This window comes from Lissotriton helveticus, chromosome 10 (genome assembly GCF_964261635.1).
Source record: "Lissotriton helveticus chromosome 10, aLisHel1.1, whole genome shotgun sequence".
Lineage (NCBI taxonomy): Eukaryota > Metazoa > Chordata > Amphibia > Caudata > Salamandridae > Lissotriton > Lissotriton helveticus.
In genome coordinates, this window is record NC_136071.1 from 1,163,792,512 (window position 1) to 1,163,810,606 (window position 18,095).

General features: G+C 45.1%; 1 protein-coding gene across 2 annotated transcripts in view; it reads left to right on the forward strand.

Moving 5' to 3' along the window:
- Nucleotides 1-18,095, forward strand: part of ZNF385D (zinc finger protein 385D) — a 492,120-nt gene that overhangs the window by 228,817 nt on the left and 245,208 nt on the right. For both annotated transcript variants that reach the window (XM_078663994.1, XM_078663993.1), the window contains one exon: nt 12,273-12,383. In XM_078663994.1, coding sequence (XP_078520120.1) covers nt 12,273-12,383 — 111 coding nt within the window. The remainder of the gene's footprint in view (nt 1-12,272; nt 12,384-18,095) is intronic.

The following is an 18,095-nucleotide window of genomic DNA, read 5'->3' on the forward strand; positions in this document are numbered from 1 at the left end:
CCCTACATTAGGAAGATTCATTCAGGATATTGAAAACTTTTTGTCCCTAATTCTTAAGGTTAATTTAAAGATCACCCCCTCCATGATGATGCTAGGGAAGATCCCTAATGACACTAGAACTAACGAATTTTATTGTTTTCGATATTTTATTTTCTTCACTATGACTGTCGCTCGTCTTTGCATTGCCACAGAGTGGCTTCAAGAAAAGCCTCCACTATTCCAACAGTGGCAAGCACGGCTGTATAAACTGTATAAGTTAGAGTGGAGTCTTTTTTCGCTCTCCTCATCAAGGCGGAGAAAGAAATTAGGTTTGAAGATTTGGGGGATCTTTTCAGAGTTTTATGAGGGTTGAAAAAAAAAAAAAAAATTACAAGTGTGTATTCATGTGTTCCTTCGTTTAATGATATATTATTCAATTTTCCTGTTTCTGTTAAATGCCCTTATATATGTCAATATAAACTATTTTATCATAGTTTTTTTCTTTTTTTTGTCGTGTATCAATAAAAAATATTTTTAAAAAAATAAATTACACACCATCTGGATGTTGAGGGAGTGGTAAGACTTGCGGTTGGGGTACATGTACTCTGTTTCAGCTGGTGGGCAGATGGCGATGTGGGTACAGTCAATGCATCCTATCACATGTGGGAAATGCGCAACATTGTAGAATTGATGCTTGGTCTCATCCAACTCCTGTTGGCTGGTGGGAAATTTGATGTGGTGGTGTAGCTGGGTCAGCAAAGCATTTAGGAAACTCCTCAGGCAGCGGGACATGGTGGGCTGGGATATCCCCCCTGCAACAGCAACTATCCCCTGGAAGCTCCCGGAGGCCAGAAGGTGCAGGCTGCACAATACCTGGACATGTGTGGGCACGGCATTGGTCCGCCTTGTTGGGTGCTGCATCAGGGGGTCAAGGTCCTGAATTAGGTGGATGATCATTGCCCTATTCAGGCGGTACTTTGCGTATATTTGCTCTCTGGTTTGGTCCAGCAGGGTGACACGCTGGCGGAATATCCTCTCCTGGATCCTACGTCTCCTCCGTGCTGCTCGCTGTAGCCTTCGCCGCCTGACCACCATGTAGTGTCCTGGCATTGTGAGACTCCTAATGCAGCTGCTGCATCTCCTTAAGTGTGGTTGGTCAGGCCGGCACCTGTTCCTGATTGGGTAACGGTTTTTCAAAAAAAAAATTCATAGGCTTTGATGGTTACCACCTGCTTTGGGTTGTCCTTAAAATGCGCCGCGCAAATTGCGATTTACGGGTATTTCGCTATTAGCGATTTTTCTTGAATATCGATTGCGATTATATTGCGGTTTCGCAATATTTTTCGCAGTATCCGTGGTTCCTCGCAATTTCCGATTTGCAAATGGGCTACTGCCGGGATTCTGCGAATACTTTTGCGTATTCGTTATTCTGTGTTTGCGAATTCGTTAATTTCTTCATGAATACCGATTTTGACTATTGCGCTCGCATTAGCTTTTTCGCAGCTATTGCGAGCGCTACTTCGGTTCATGAATCAGTACGTAATTCACAATTATTTTGCGAATCTCTAACATTCCTTAATTGCGATTAGCAAATTGCGAATCGCAATTAAGGAATGAGTGTCCCATTCATTCCTATGGGCCAAGAGGCCCATAGGAATGAATGGGGATACATTCTCAAATTGCGATTTTCTATGAGAAAATCGCAATTTGAGAATCGTAATTCCAAGGGTGCCAGGGTGTCCAAAGGACTCCTGTTGCACCCCTGGAATGTGCCTGTAAGTACATGTGGCGCTCATACATGCCTTAAGGGCATGTCTGTGCGCCAAATGGCACTTTGAATTTTTAAAAAAAAATGCATTTTGACAGGAAATCGCAAAATACCATCTACTTGAAGTCGGTGGTATTTTGCGATTCCTTAAGCCAAAATCGCAATTTTAAAAACACCCCTACATAGCATTTAAGGAATCGCAAAATTGCGACTCCTTAAATGCTTGAGCAAAATAAGGAATCGCAATTTTTGCGATTCCTTCTAAGTGGCACCTACATACCAAAACGCCATTTGCGATTCGCAAACGCCGAAATTTGCTGAATTTCGGCGTTTGCGAATCGCAAACTCCTACCTACATACGCCCCTATATATTTCTTGTACTTCTTTATCATATGTACAAGTGTCTGCCTTCTGTATTTACGCTTGTTTTTTAATTTCAAACAATACGAACTCTATCGGAATAAAAAGTGCATCCTTTTTTTTATTTGCTACACAGGAATGGCATTTAGACATACGCGCTCTGATTTAGAGGAGGGAAGTAACAAAAAAAGTTGCCAAATAACAGCAGGTTCAAAGTTTGCACCTCCATTGTATGAATTAGCTGGTTAGTGTCTGATTCTGAACAGGCACCGGGGATACAATACCGGGGTGTTCAGAATTTATTGGATGGGAATAAATATTTTATAGTCGGAGTTTGGGGAATATCGTGCTGATTGTGGTACTTACAGCGTCACAATCCACGTCTTAGTAAATGCTGGTCAACCACTAAATTTCAGCAGCTTTGATACAGCAAAATGTAACAAGGGGTTAGTTCAATCAATCAATATATGTATAGCACAGCACTGCCATACCTAAGGGTGTCTGGGCGCTGTGGATGCGATGTAAGAATAAAGGTCAGAAACAAGCAGAAAGAAAAAAAAAGGTCAGAAACTAGCAGAAAGAGACAACTTAATGGTCAGAAACGAGAGGTAAGAGGCAGAATAAAGGTAAAAATTTAGCAGGAAGAGACTAAATACTGGCCAGAAACTAGCAGAAGGAAGCAAAATAAAGGTCAGAAATGAGCAGGAGAGGCAAACTAAATGTTAGAAATAGGCATAAAGAGGCAGAATAAAGATCAGAAATGAGCAGAAAGAGGCAAAATAAAGGTCATAAACAAGCAGAAAGATGCACAATTAAGTTTGGAAACGAGCAGAAAAAGCAAAATAAAGGTCATGAACAAGCACAAAGATGCACAATAAAGTTTGAAAAGGAGAAGAAAGAAGCAAAATAAAGGTCATAAATGAGCAGAAAGAGTCAAATTAGAAGACAGGAGCAAGCAGAGGAGAGGCAGAAAAACAAGCAAAAAAATTAGCAGAGGAGGCACAAAACCCAGGACTGCAGAGCGGGGGGAGCTGGCACAGGAACCTACTGAAGGGGGACATGCTGCAGCCTCGATTAAATAGGTCCTGAGGCGAGGGCGGGGCGCTGGGTGACGGAAGGAGGAAAACGGCGGGAGAGAGGGAAAACAGCCAAAAAAGGCAGATAGAATAAAGTTCAGAAATGAGCAGAAAGAGGCAGGATAAAGGTCAGGAACGAGCAGAAAGAGGCAAGATAAAGTTGAGAAATGAGCAGAAAGAGGCAAAATAAAGGTCAGAAACGAGCAGTAGGATGCAAAATATTAGTCAGAAACAAGCAGAAAGAGGCAAAATGAACTTCAGAAATGAGCAGAAAGAGCCAACAAAATCAGGCAGAACCAAGCAGAAAGAGAAAAATTAGAGGGCAGGAGCGAGCAGAGAACATGCAGAAAAACAAGCAGAAAATGAGCAAAGGAGGCACAAAACCCAAGGCAGGAGAGAGTAGCAGACTGGGAAAGTTAGACCGGTGGACTGTCACAGGGGGAGATGGGACAGGGACCTGCCCAAGGGGGTCATGCTATGGCACCCATTAAGTCATTAAGTAGGTCCTCAGGAGGGCGCTGGGTGGTGGGAGGAGGGAAATGGCTGGAGGAGGTGAACGACAGGAAGAGGGGAAAACAGGCAGAAAAAAGCAAAAAGATGATCAGAAACGAGCTGATAGAGCCAGAATAAAGGTCAGAACGGAGCAGACAGAGGCAGAACAGAGGTCCAACACGAAACGGAAGATGCAAAATAAAGGTCAGAATGAGCAGAAAGAGGCAAAATAACGGGCAGAACGAGCAGCAGGAGACAAAATAGAGGGCAGGAGCGAGCAGAGAAGAGGCAGAAAAACGAGTAGAGAAGGCACAGAAACACAGGCTGCAGAGAGTAGCGGACTACGGGCAAGCTGGACAGGAGGACCGTCGCAGGGCAGCTGGCACGAGGACCTGCACACCTGCTAATTACCGGGTGTGATGAACTTTGCACCACTTGAGATTCATGTACAAATAAGAAGTTTGACGAGGGATGTCCATTTAATGGACCACTTGTAATCAGGCTGTTATAGCTCTTTTGTTGAATGGAACTCCCTCTAGTGGAGTGGAGACTCTGCTTGCCCCACGTAGCTGCCAAGATAACTCCAAAGGTGGTCGCAGATCAGATACCCAATTCGAACTGATCCACCGCCATGTCTGGCAGAGTCACCTCTATGTACGCATTGGTTGGAGTTTTTTCACAAAATGGTCCTTATAAATATCTCATATATACAATGCTTTTATCCAAAGTGCTTTCCAACAAAAAATGTTATGTATATTAATATTCCTCAATAGAAGATTGGTGCTCATTTTACTGAAGGATGAAAGGCAGAGTCGGCCTTGTCTAGATTCGAACCTACAGCTTACACACCGGTCTCAACGGATGTATGACGTTACAACACATACTTTTACAACGCATACCTTTACAACACATTTTTTACAACGCAACATCCATTACAAAGCATGCCATTACAACGAATTTTTAAAAACTACCTTTACAACGCATTCCATTACAACGCATACTACCTTTACAACGCATACCATTACAACACATACATTGCATGTATGGTAAGTATTGGATAGTGTAGGGGTAAAAAATACTATTCTAACTCCAGGGGGGTGCAACAGTAGGGTAAGTGTTGGATAGTGTAGGGGTAAAAATTACAATTCTAACTCCAGGGGGGTACAACAGTAGGGTAAGCGTTGGATAGTGTAAGCGTACTATGCATTGTAATATTATGCGTTGTAATGGTATGCGGTAATGAAATGCGTTGTAGTGGTATGCGTTGTAGTGTCATGCGTTGTAATGGTTGCGTTGTAATGGCTTGCGATATAATGGATGTTGCGTTGTAAAAGTTTTGCTGTAATATTAGTGCGTTGTAAAAGTTGCGTTGTAAAGGTTCTTTCCCGTCTCAACAGAGATTGCTCAACTCGCTGAGCTATATTACTGTTTATAATGCCACTAGGATGCTTTCAGACATCCCCGGAAAAGAAAGTAAATGTCTGCTTGACTGGCTATTGATCAGACTGCATAAACAGCTTGTTTTGTCAGCTGCTGCTCTCAGACTTCATTAATTCAGAGGCTGAAATGTCACATTGAATCGAGGCTCTGAACTTACAAATGCCACTTAAAAGTCTTCAGAACATTAGAAATTTGAAAATGTTTTGACAGTTTAATAACTCTCTCCCTTGAGCATTATGTCCCCATTTTGTAATAAGGATCTTTATTTTAACCCTCGGCGTCTTCCTTTTTATTTTAGAGGCTTCTAATAAAAATGTATTTTGTAGTTTTATATTTTTTATTAGTGCCTGGAGGACCTGAAAAAATGAATTTGCCCCTTGATGGCAATACATTGACTGGATAGACACCATACCTTTGCATGTATAGCAAAGACACATCACAGACTTTGCCATCGAACAGTGAGCTTGTTATCACAAAAACGGCGGTCAATAGATATCTTGCAGCTTAGTTAAGGGTTTCTCACGAGTCTGCCAATTAAAATGAGGCAACCACCTTGAGTTGTTGTGTTGGGTCTGTTTTTATGTATTGCGTAACCCTGCAAAGGAGTGTCTGATACATGTGCCCCCAATACCATTTTAATTTGCTTTTTATGTAATACTTCATGCCTGACTTCTGCTATTTCTAAGCACCAATAGTATTCAATTTTACAACCTGAGAAGAATGGAAGTCTGAGTCAGCCTTCCCAGAGACTTGTGACCTGTAGTTCAAGCCACTCAAGTGCTCAAGTCACTGAACGCTGTTGGGGGGTGGTGGCGGTGGTGTTGTTGGGTTTGCTGCTGGAGGCAGTGTTATACCAGCCTGCCACTACATACTTCCCCACCTCCCACAAATACACAGTTCTCTGCACCTTAGCTCTGAACGTAGGTGATGTGCTGCTCCCAGATCACTGAGGAAACCTAGGATACCCAATGGAAAACCAACCACCGTAGCCTAGTTCAGCTTCCAACCCAATGCAAGTGCCTCGCATCGCCATTAGCTCCTAGTTCTATCAAGACTTGAAAACAGCATAGAGTAAATCCGCAGAAGCATTGTTGCAATTAGTCTGTGCCGAAACACATACACCTTCCTTCAAGGACCCTCATTTTCCAATTCCTTCAATGTGTCATTCCATGCACCAGCCTGGCCTTGAATACCTGCAACAAACAGCTTTCCAACACAATACAGCACCACACGGGATCCCCAAATTCAACAGAGATTTTCGTAGTTATGGTTTCAGGTAGCAGTCTTAATTCTTTTGCTGTTTTCTTTCCATGTGTAAAATCAGGAACCTTGGAAGGCCACCACCCTTGGGGATAGCCCCAGTAGGTGGTGATTATATGGCATAGTTGTCTTATGGAGCTGGTGCTGCATAGCCCGCATTCTAACTCAGGTGGTGTATGACGTACATTATACAGGAGCGAGTTAGGTCTTCAACAGACTTCTGTACGCACAGGTAGACAACCAGGAAGTAGCTGGTTTCTGTTTATCTCACAGTGGCTTCCGGTGAAGGTTCTGGGTTGTCCATCGACTGCTATGACCTCTACTCTTAAGATTCACATAATGTTAAGTCTCAATCTTCCTCCTTCACCTCCTCCCAAACTTTTATGAACATCAATTTGGTTTGTTCTCATCCCACTGGGCTCTTCCAAAGATTGTGTAATTGCCTCATCCTTCACAAGGGTCCCTGTTTCCAGGGACAATTTTCAATTTAAATTTCTTACATCTTCTTGGAAAATAACATTAAATTTAAATCAAAGATGCATTGGATTCTGACTTGTATATTGATGCATGTGCGAGCAGTGTCATCCTTCACTAAGTTTGTTGGAACCCATTTTAGTATTAATAGGCAGAATGTCTTTTGCAGTATCACTGAAAATATGGCCTGAGTGGTAAAACTAGGGACTTCCAGGACTGGGGTTTCCAGCATTTCTTTACCCAGTTGTTCTATACCAGATGACCATTGATTGCATCCATTGGAACTTCTTTACCCTGCAGAAATTAAGTGACAATAATTGGTCTTCTTTGGAGCCAAAAAGAATGAATATTTGTAAATCAAATAACTAGACATACTTTGCACCCTTACCTTTTCATATACCCCCATTCTTATGGAATCCACTGGTTCCCATTGCTAGCCAACACCATCTACAAAAACCAGCCTCATCATCTACAAAGCAATCAGAACTGGCACCTCCACTTACTTGGCTGAGAAGCTCAACATCTCTGGTGACACTGCCAAACTGCAGGCAAACAAAGCAATAGACATTTTCTGCCTATGCACCCAGGATTTTTTTTTTAATACTCATATAAGACAACAGGCGTGGGGAGTTTTGTGAGTTTTGTGACCTTCTGGTGTGGTGTTAGCTTAGGGTCGCTAACTCCTGAATGTCCCTTCACTCAACATTTCTGGGAGTTCCCGGAACTGCCTCAGTTCTCCTCCCTTGTTGGTTACTGTCTTTAGTCATAGGACTTCTAGATTAATGCTTAAATGTTGCCAGGAATGGCTCCCAAATTTTAATCTATTTATTTGAACCATTTTTACAGTCTAATTTTTAAAATCGCTGGGTAGACTAAACCCATTTAAAAACTGTCGGGGAGAGATTGGACACTCATTTTAGACATATTTCCTTATACCACCAATATTAATATAAAAAGCAATTATGACTATGGTTTCCCAAGTTTTCCTTTAGTGCCTCCACCTTGTAAGATTCCAAAAATTATCAGGACAAGGCTTACCTTGGTCTCTTTTTTCATTCACTCAGCGATTACCGTACTCACTTTCTGCCAGAAATATTGGATTGCTGGACACTTCCAAAATAGATGTACATTGTCTCCTTTTTCCAGTTCACACTTAGTACAGCTCCTCGCCTTCTACACTCCCAGTTTCAACAGCTTCTTCGGAGACCTGTATGCTCTATACAATATAAATAAATGGTTTCTCTTCAGAGGTGAAAGTTTTATGATAGTCCAACATTTATAGTATCATAAGTCTGGAAGCTCCAGGGATGGCAGGTTAGCTCCCCAAATGTCCTGTGGTAGAGTAAGGGGGCCATCCTAGCTTTGGACAGACATCCAATACCATTCGGACACTTCCTTCTTCTGGGTGAGGGTATTTTGCAGTTTGCCTTCCCACTGTATACTTTCAGACCTTCCTTGACATTGCTCTTGTACCCAGCTTGTTTGTTGGTAAAACTTTAAATTAGAGAGCTTATAACTCCTGAGGAAGGAAAGTGTTTCTCATGATCACAGAGAGGCCCTATTCTGTCAATTGACCCCATCTCGTTATCCCGGCTTCCCTTAGTGGCCATGCCAACGTATCCAGTAGGCGAACCAAGGTTCTTAGTGAATTCCATATCGGAACCAGGGCACTATCATATGGTATCCCTAAAATCAACTTCACCTGAAATCATCCATTACAGGCTGCTTGCAAAGTCATCAACCTAATCTACTTCAAGTATTTTGGGCGACCAAATTTAAACAGAAAGAAATCACCTCCTCCTGGCTGGTTTTTCAATAGTGCTTGGTAGAGGAGGGAATTAAATCCTCTTGTTAATAGAATTCTTGTATTCTTCAGTTGCAATGCTCAGCAGTCTAGAAATCTGGGGACGCTATTCCATCCTCGAGTTTCCCTTTTTGCAGCTTCTTCCAAACAATTCTCACTCCTCTACGGCTCCAAATAAAGCTAGACAGATCTCCCTGTAATTTTTTTTTTAACCATTATGGTCTGAGGCTTAAATGAATTGCATTGAAAATAAATGTACATTTAGGGAAAATCATCCTCTTTATAACGTTAGTTCTTCCTAGTTTTGAGCTCGGAGATATGCCCAGTCATGCAATCAATTTTTAGTTTCTAGCCAGAACTTGTTAGAATTTACTTGGGTTATTTTATCTAAGTCTTTCACCACCTGGATCTCTAACCTGATATCCTTCTTCTCCAGGGCATTATCTAATGAATCGTTGAATGTCACCAACTAGGGGGCATATTATCAAGGCGGGCAATATGAGATTATCGCCACTTTTGCAGCCGTTTTCGGCCGAAAAGCAGCGATAATCTTATCGCCCTATTAGCAAGCTGTTGCTAACAGCAGTTAGCGACATCTTGTAGGGGATAGCGACCGGTTTGGGGCCCGCTTTGCATGTCAGCGATATTTATCGCTAATGACATGTAAAGTGGGCGTACCCAACCTTTTAGCGACTGAAAGCAGTCGCTAACATCCCTATAGCCTATTATCAACGCAGGCGTAGCGATAAAAAAAATCGCGCTAAGCGCGAATATTGCCAAAACCTAACGCCTGCTCTGACCACTTCTTAACCTGTATATCCAATGGGAGGTGGATATTCAGGTTAATACCCTATTGGCGTTAATGCCTGAATATCGCTGGATTCCCAGCGATATTCACGCATTTCGCCGCTATCGCCGGATATTTTATCGCTTTAGAGATAAACGTTGCTAATAGCACGTTATCTCTGCGATAAAATCTGGCAATGCGCGGCGATAAAAAAGATATCGCTAAGCTCATTTAGCGATTAATATCGCTAGTTGTTGATAATATGCCCCTCAGTTTTCTGCTGATTGAATAGGTAACCTCGAAATTTTGATCATGATATGCTTGTATCTGTATATTCTATGGATCGATATTCAGTATGTACAACTGATCAGACGATATTGTGTCTGAATAGCACTTTATCTGCAATTGACGCCAGCACTTTCCCTCTTTAAGAAGAACTTCATTACATACACTAGCAGATGATTACGGAAAGCCTAAATCTCTCAGTAGCGGAAAAGAGGGTCATGGATTGATTAAAGCAAGCTTGATTCACGCCCTTCTGAATAAAGCAACTCTGAGTCCACTGGATACAGTTAGTTGCTGTCCGCTGGAACTGACAATTTGTCTATCCAAGATCTTGGAGTAGGTGTTTCATCAGTAGAAAATAAGATTCAGCTTGAAAATATGTGATCATATTTTGAACCAAATGCAATACTTGGAGGGCAGGGGGGTTTGGTGGTGCTTGGTCACTGATCCGCTTGGTATACTGTGGATCTTGGTTTCTTAAATGACTGCCTACAAAATAGAACTGCTGTGTTTCCCTCTTCACTGATTTAAAGCATTTCTGCCTGCCCTTAAGTGGTTCCTGACAGAGTGATGTGAACTGTTGTGACATCAACATGATCTGTCCCTCAAGGGTCTTGTCTGTTCTCCATGGGATGTGTCCTTGAAGACCTACTTGTCTTGTTACGTCAGTGGTAGGTTTTCATATCCATGTTGATGATACGCGACTGCGACTCCTGCTCTGTGGGGGCTTTAAATCTGATTCAGAGGCCCAACCTAGTGGAAAGTTTTCATGGATATTACCATGGTTGGTGTATTTGCCCTGTAGAGTGCTTTGACCTTTTTCTATCCCTTGTTCTACATATCAACACAAACAGTAAATAATTACCCACAGCTTCAAGTGTGTCCTGACTTTGAGTGTGGAGGGAATATTCTTCGCTTAGACAGTGGGGGGGTGTATTTTTCAATTTGAGGGTGGAGGGTGTATCCTTTGCTTCGAGTGTGGAAGGTGTATGCTTCGCTTCGATTGTGGAGGGTGGATGCTTCGCTTCGATTGTGGGGGGTGTATGCTTCGCTTCGATTGTGGAGGGTGTTTCCTTCGCCTTGAGTGTGGAGGGCCTATCCTTCGCTTAGAGTGCGGAGTGTGTATCCTTCGCATTAAGGGGCTCATTAGGATTGCGGATTTCCCGCATCCTCCGGGCCGGCGGAAGCCACTGCCGGCCCGGAGGATGCGGGAAATCCGCTGCGGACTGAAAAAGACCCCCCCCGCCAGATTAGGAAGGCTGGGGGATCGTTTTTCAGTCTGCAGCTTTTCCGCCGCGGTCGCCTTCCGACCGCGGCGGAAAAGCAATAACATGGCTGGCGGTGTCTGTCAGACACCGCCAGCCATATTATGATCCCGTAGAAAGTATGCTTTTCCACGGCGGCTTTTCCGCCGTGGAAAAGCATACGGAGATTGCCTTCGGGGGCCCGTTGCGGGCCCCCTGGGTGAATGGGGGGTGGGGGTGCACATGGGGGGTACCTATGGTACCCCCCTGCATTTGCGTGAACAAAGCGGCAGGCACCGCGCGGTGCCTGCCGCTTTGTGCACGCAAATGCTGTGCATGCATTTTTAACATTGCGGCGGGTGCAGCTTGAAGCTCCACCCGCCGCAATGTTAAAAATAGAGGATGTGACCGCCACCCTGGCGGTCACATCCTAATCTGTATGGAGGGACCGCCGCTGCCCCTGCGGACGGTCCCTCCTACTCTATGGTGGCGGACGGACTCAAGTCCGTCCGCCATCATAATCGGCCCCTAAGTGTGGAGGGTGTATCCTTCGCTTTGAGTGTGGAGGTTGTATCCTTCACTTTGAGTGTGGAGGGTGTATCTTTCACTTTGAGTGTAGAGGGTGTATCCTTCGCTTCGAGTGTGGAAGGTGTATGCTTCGCTTCGATCGCTGAGGGTGTATCCTTCGCTTTGAGTGTGGAGGGTGTATTCTTCGATGTGAGTGCTGAGGGCTTATGGACTGTGCTGTATACATGACTCTACCTAATGTTGTCCAGTATTGAGGTTCCTAGGGAGGAGGTCAGAGCGTCCCCAGGTTATGGCACAAAAACGTGTAAAAAGCGCCACAAATCGCCTTTTCAGTGCAGTTCTCCAGTTCGCAAAATGTTTTCATTTTATCCTGCTTTGTTCCTGTCCCCAGAGGCTATTTACTCTCAAGTATTAGCTATGGATACCAGGGCTACACGTTATCACCTGATAAAGCAAAGTCGAATTCAAGGCTTGGAACTCCCTCCCCTTGTCCCTCAAATCAATCACCAATCTGTTAGCGTTTAGAAAATATCTTAAAACATGGCTTTTCACCCTCTAGCTGGGAATTCTTAACTTCAGGGAGTTACCACTTCAGCGCCAGGACACCGGTTGGTATCAGCGCGTTTTATAAGTGTTAAAAAAAAAAAATAATAATAATAAGATGAGAAGATATTGTGCGTTCATGAAACTTTTGATGAGAAAATCTGTGTTTAAAATAGTCTCTCTCTTCCAGGACAGAGAAGCTTCATTGCCGTCTTTGTATTTTGTGTTACAGATGGACCCCATTCAGAAGGCTGTGATAAACCATACTTTTGGGGTGCCCCTTGCCCACCGGAGGAAACAGATTGCCTCGTGCAGCGTGTGCCAGCTGCGGTTCAATTCCGACGTAAGTGTGCACCTATCATTCATGAAATGGAAGGAGTGTGTGAGTGAGTGCACTAGTGAGCAAGTGAATTGGTGCATGAGCAAACCAGTATTTGAGTGAGAATGTATGTTTGAGGGAATGTGCTTGCTTGTAAAATAATGTGTGTGATTCGGCAGGCGTGTCTGCGAAGGAGTGAATGAGCAAAACGAGAAGGAATTAATATATACTTAAATGAGTCTGAGTGAGAACATTTAGGAGTGAATGAGAGACCCTCTGTACAAGAGTCTGCTCTTCACAAGTACTTGAGGTGTCCTTTAGCCCAATCTTTCAAGAGAAAGAAGGCCAGGGCTCTGACCAGGAGGCCACTGCAGCTTGCACCACCCACCGCCATTGTCATCGCTGCCAAAACAACTACTATCTCTCTCACATGTAAATGCGACAGTTCATATTATTCCAGGTCCCAAAGCAAAAGGAATGGCAGGGGAGGCAGGTATTAGCAATTTTTATGTATATTGTAGTCCTAACCTACCGTTGTTCTGATAATCTCTAAATTAGATGAGCAGTGCCACCATGTGGTGGACTGTTCTAAGGATGGTGTTGACAATTAGGTGCCGTTGCCGAATATCGGAAAGCACCGGCTCAAATTAAACACTGACTAATACATCCATTTACGACAGTTGCTGAGAGGTGTGGCGGTAACACCACATCCATCCCAGGTATTACCAGGATTGTCTCAGAGCTCTTGCAGCCCCAGGAGGCTTCTCACAATACCTCTCACAATTCTTCTGCCGAGTGGAAAATTCTCTGGGAAGTTATAACCCCCACAAAATTCCACCGTTATTACCAGGATGTTCCAATTGGACACGCACACTATTTGAGTTGGTGATGTGGTTAGGTTCACCATGTGAGATTTATATCACCAGGGACATCAGGTCCCTGGCCCTGGGCTTTAAGTAGTTCTAACTAATACACTGTGGGGGTTACACTGTTAGGTCCTCATTTCCTGGTGTTTGGCTCAGGGCAGCGCAGTCACCTTGCTGCTCTACCCTATACCAAAGTGGCTGGGGAGGAATGCATAGTATTTAAGCAATCCAGTGCATTCCTGTCGTTTCCCGCTGCACTGGCACTGTTTCGGCAGCCAAGCAGCGCCAATAGAGGCACCCATGCACCATGTTGCAACGGGGCCTCCTTTGCATGCGGGTTGTTTTTGTGCATGAAGGGGCAACTTAATGCACAGAAACAATCATAAGACGTGTTTTGTTTTTTTACAAAATGCGGCACACATAGAAAGAGGAAAAAACTAGGAGAAATAAAGATAATTCTCTTTGTTACACCTCCCCTCAGCAGGCGTAAGGATTTGGTACTTCCTCAGGTTTACATGACCTTGTGAATTTGAAGCAGCATCAAAATCCATTGGTGTTGCATGGAGACACCCATGGAGACACCCACCACAATGCCAATGAAACACCTCCCTGGCACAGAGTCAGGCAACGCAGCGACTTGCGCTGCGACGCCTTACTCATGATTCATGGGGCCACTGAAAGCCAGTCAGGGTGGCTTCATAAATCTGATTCAGAGCCCTGCATCACGCATGTACCACTTTACGTGTTGCAAAAGTGACGCATGGCTATCATAAATAACCCCTTTAGTCCCGGGTTCTTTTGATCCAGTTGGCATGACTACCAGATCACACTGATTTAACACAGGAAACTCAGTTCTCAGCATGGACTCCTCCGATAACCCTGCAACAAACACCTCCCTGCATGGTCTCTAGTTCTATTCTGGCGTGGGCACCATAGTATACTAAACCTCCAATTAAAATTCCCTTATTGACCCTACAAGGTAATTCCATGAACACACCTGAAAAAAGATGTAAAAAGCTTCAGCTTTCTGGCAGAAACAGAGCTTAAAGAAGCCAAGTCCTTCTCTAGCCGGACTCTCCCAGATTCAGAAATGCTTTCACCCTGAACAGTCAAACTCTGGGAAAAAAACATGGACCCTGAAGATGCACATGTCTGAAGACCAAGTCAATATCTGTTTTGAACAAGCATTTACAATGCAATGGTTTTGCCTTTGTTAAAGTTAGAGCTATTGGCATTGCTCTTGACATTATTTTTATTTATGTTTTTTTTAACATAAATAAATGGCATTGTCATTTACAATGCCACTAGCTTTATCTCTCGCAAATGACACACACAAACACACACAGAGCCCCCCCACACACACACACAGAGCCCCCCACACACACAGCCACACAAAGCCCCCCACACACACAGCCACACAAAGCTTCCTACACACACAGCCACACAGAGCCCTCCACACACACCCACACAGCACAAGCGGGCAATAGGGGCACACGGAGGCACAAGCAAACCACTTCATAAAGATATACTGAACTCTAGCTACAAACTTTAATAGAGCCACCCGCGACCAACTGCATCAAAGAGATTAAATACAACCCAGCGTCCAAGGCAACCAATTTCTACGTACTGCAGATTTAATCCACAGCATCAAATAAAGCAGGTTCTCTCCCATGTCCAAGTTGAAAACCTTATTACAAGCCAGCAATGAGACAGTACAATTTAAGAGAACACTGAAATTTACCTGCAACCAAATTTCAGGAAACCATAGCTAAATAGTTTAATTCGGTAGCAGCAGATACAAAATAGCATGGCCAGTCTAGCACTGTACCTCAGGATACATGTAGGTCTCACACTATAAATTTGAGGGATTCTGTCCCCCTTGGACACGGCCGGCATGGTGCTGGTGGGGAACGACGGAGACGGCAGCGGGGCTAGGGCTGTGGAACGGGGCCGGGAAGCAGCGGAGGAAGATGAGGGAGGCAGGGGGGCGGGGTTACAGCAGAACGCGCAGAGCTTCTGAGAACTGTGACAGGAACTACACAAACCAGATTGCACATATGGACGTGGATACGCGCCACCGCTATAACCATGTTAGAGTCAGGCAAATGCTTTCTAGTTTGTCATTTTCTCCGTTAGTATAAGGGCGTGACCAATTAAACTGACAACCCGGCAGTTTTACCGCCTGACCTTGAGATGGCAGCCATCGACGATAGCTTGCACAGGCACCAGAAGAATGTTTATATAGAACAAAGAAACTTGCAAATGCCTTCCATCAGCGAGGCCATCCCAAAGCAACGACCGCGTTCCCGGCCAATCAGACACATTAACAGGAGGATGCATACCTCGCACTAGGCTCGCCAAGCGCTTCGAAACGCGGCCTCGGTTGAAATGCCCCGAACGCCAGCGTCTACACCACCCGGCCCGCTCTCCCTCCCAATGTCCCAAAAAACCTCCGCTCCTCGTCTCCTCCCGCCATCGCAGAACACCCGCAAGCAGACCCCCGAGCACAGCACTCACCGCAAACCGAGGGAAAAAAGGCAGCCAATCACCGCGCAGGTCGCCCGGCAAGCCTCCCGCAGCCTGAACCAATGGCAGCGCGGCTCCCGGGTGACGTCAGCGGTTGTTCCCTCGGCTTCTCCGCGGCCCCGGGGCTGCGGCGGTGATTTTCACGGGCAAAACGGCTGTGCACACGACGGCCGGAGCAGGAAGGCGGGCATCAGGAAACAAGCGGGAGGGGGCGGGAAAGGGGGAGGAGAGACGCAGCGCCATTGCGAGGCCAGCATCAGGCAACAAGCGGGAGGGGGCGGGAAAGGGGGGTGGAGAGACGCAGAAGTGCCGGCAATGCCGGACCAGATTCGGGGGCGTTCCCGGCTTTCGGCTGACGTCGCGTGACGTCGGCAAAAGCCAAAGAATCTCGGGAACGCCCCCGAATCTGGTCCGGCATTGACGGACAGGCCCCTCGTCCAATGGCTATGCTCCATTTATGGAGCCAGCCAATAAATGACGAGGGCCGACCCAAACCCACACTACAGTTCTCATTAGGTTTTCGCCTGCGCGAAAAAGCTGCGCAGAGCGCAGCTTTCGCCAGGCAAAACCTAAAAAGGGCAGAAATAACACTTCCTAAACACCTTTCATAATCTCTACCCACCTATTGCATAGGGTTTCTGCAGACCTGTTCTGTGAAGATTCTCCTATCTCTCCTAATACTGCTTTTAGGTCTAGCTTGGCAGTGCAATTGCGGTCTGAACATATGTGATGAACATAAAAGGAGATTTAAGGGGCCCGATTCACAGAACTAACTTAAGACAAAATCCTAAACTTACTACTTATGGTATTCACAGAAGTTAGGATTTTGTCTTAAGTTTGTCTTAAGACAGACTTAAGACAGACTTAAGACAGACTTAAGTTAGGATTTTGTCTTAAGTCTGTCTTAAGACAAACTTAAGACAAAATCCTAACTTCTGTGAATACCAAAAGTAGTAAGTTTAGGATTTTGTCTTAAGTTAGTTCTGTGAATCGGGCCCAAGAAGCTCATCTGAGAAAAAGGCTTGACTCCACCCAAATGCTGATATCCTTAATTACAGGTTGTTGTTGTGCACTTTTACTGAAAAATAATGCTTGTATGCAGTTGTTGGGTACGGTCACACTACTGATCAATGCTCTTGGTCTCACCTGTTAATTATGATAAGTTACAACATGGGCACTAGGCCTGATGCATGTATTGCAAAAAACAGATGCTAAAACCAATTGTCTCTCAAAGGGGGTTTGTCCTCACACTGGGCCCGATTCACAGAACTAACTTAAGACAAAATCCTATATGGCCGGGATGCCCGCCACCCCCTCCCAACACATTCCCCAAGAATGGGAAGTCGGACAATAGCTGAACTTTTGGAAGGCGGGAGGGAGTCACCCTCCCGGCCGTATTTATTAAAATATGAAACAAAATTTAAAACATTAAATAAAAGTTTCATCATTATGCATTATGTACAATTTGTCATTCATTACATTTCGATGCAGTCATGTACTTTTGGCTAACATCCTACAATGCATACACTCTAACTCAAATTGTACATCCTAGCATTAAGAGCCTACGGCAAGGTCTTAAACGGTGTCAGATCCCTACTACCAGACTCCCGCCCGCACGGTGTGAGCGGCGCATGCGCAGAGGACTGTACCCTCATTGCCAACTGTAACTTCCCTTGTCGTGCTGGGGGCCCCCTTTCTACTCGACGCCATCTTAAGGGTCGTCCGAGTTCCCGTATGAGGTCTCTGTAGGAAGGACAGCGTGGACTCTCCCCCCATCCCCACACTCTCTATCCGCCGTCGCGGATATCCGGCCCCGGGAAATTAGTAGGAGGGGCATCTAACCGCCTCCCCCCCTGGGAGGGGCCCCATGGCCATCTCCCCCTAGGCGCCCCATCCTTAGTGGGTGCCGCCTCCCCGTGGAAGGGGCCAATGGCCGTCTTCCCCCGGGCACTCCCATCCATTGTGGGTGGCGCCCCACTCTAGGGACCTTGAAATTACTGCTCACCGATCATGACCTTACCGCCCGACCAAAAAATAAATACAACAGTTGTTTACCTACTAAGGAAAGAAAACTCCACATCATCCTACTGTGCCATCGATTGCTCTTTCCTGCAAGAAGACATCTCTGCAAAAGGTCAATCTTTATTTCAACGTTCCTTCATACTTTCTACCAAGGAAAAAAGGCCTATATTTCCATCTCTCTGCCAAACTTTATTTCTCCAAACATTTGCCATAGGGGGCTGGTGGGTGGGTTCAAAATTGCTGCTTGTTCCGTCGAAGGCTCACGGGCAACGAGTGGGTGCAGCCTTCCAATCCGAGGAACAAGAGGACGCTCCTCTGGATT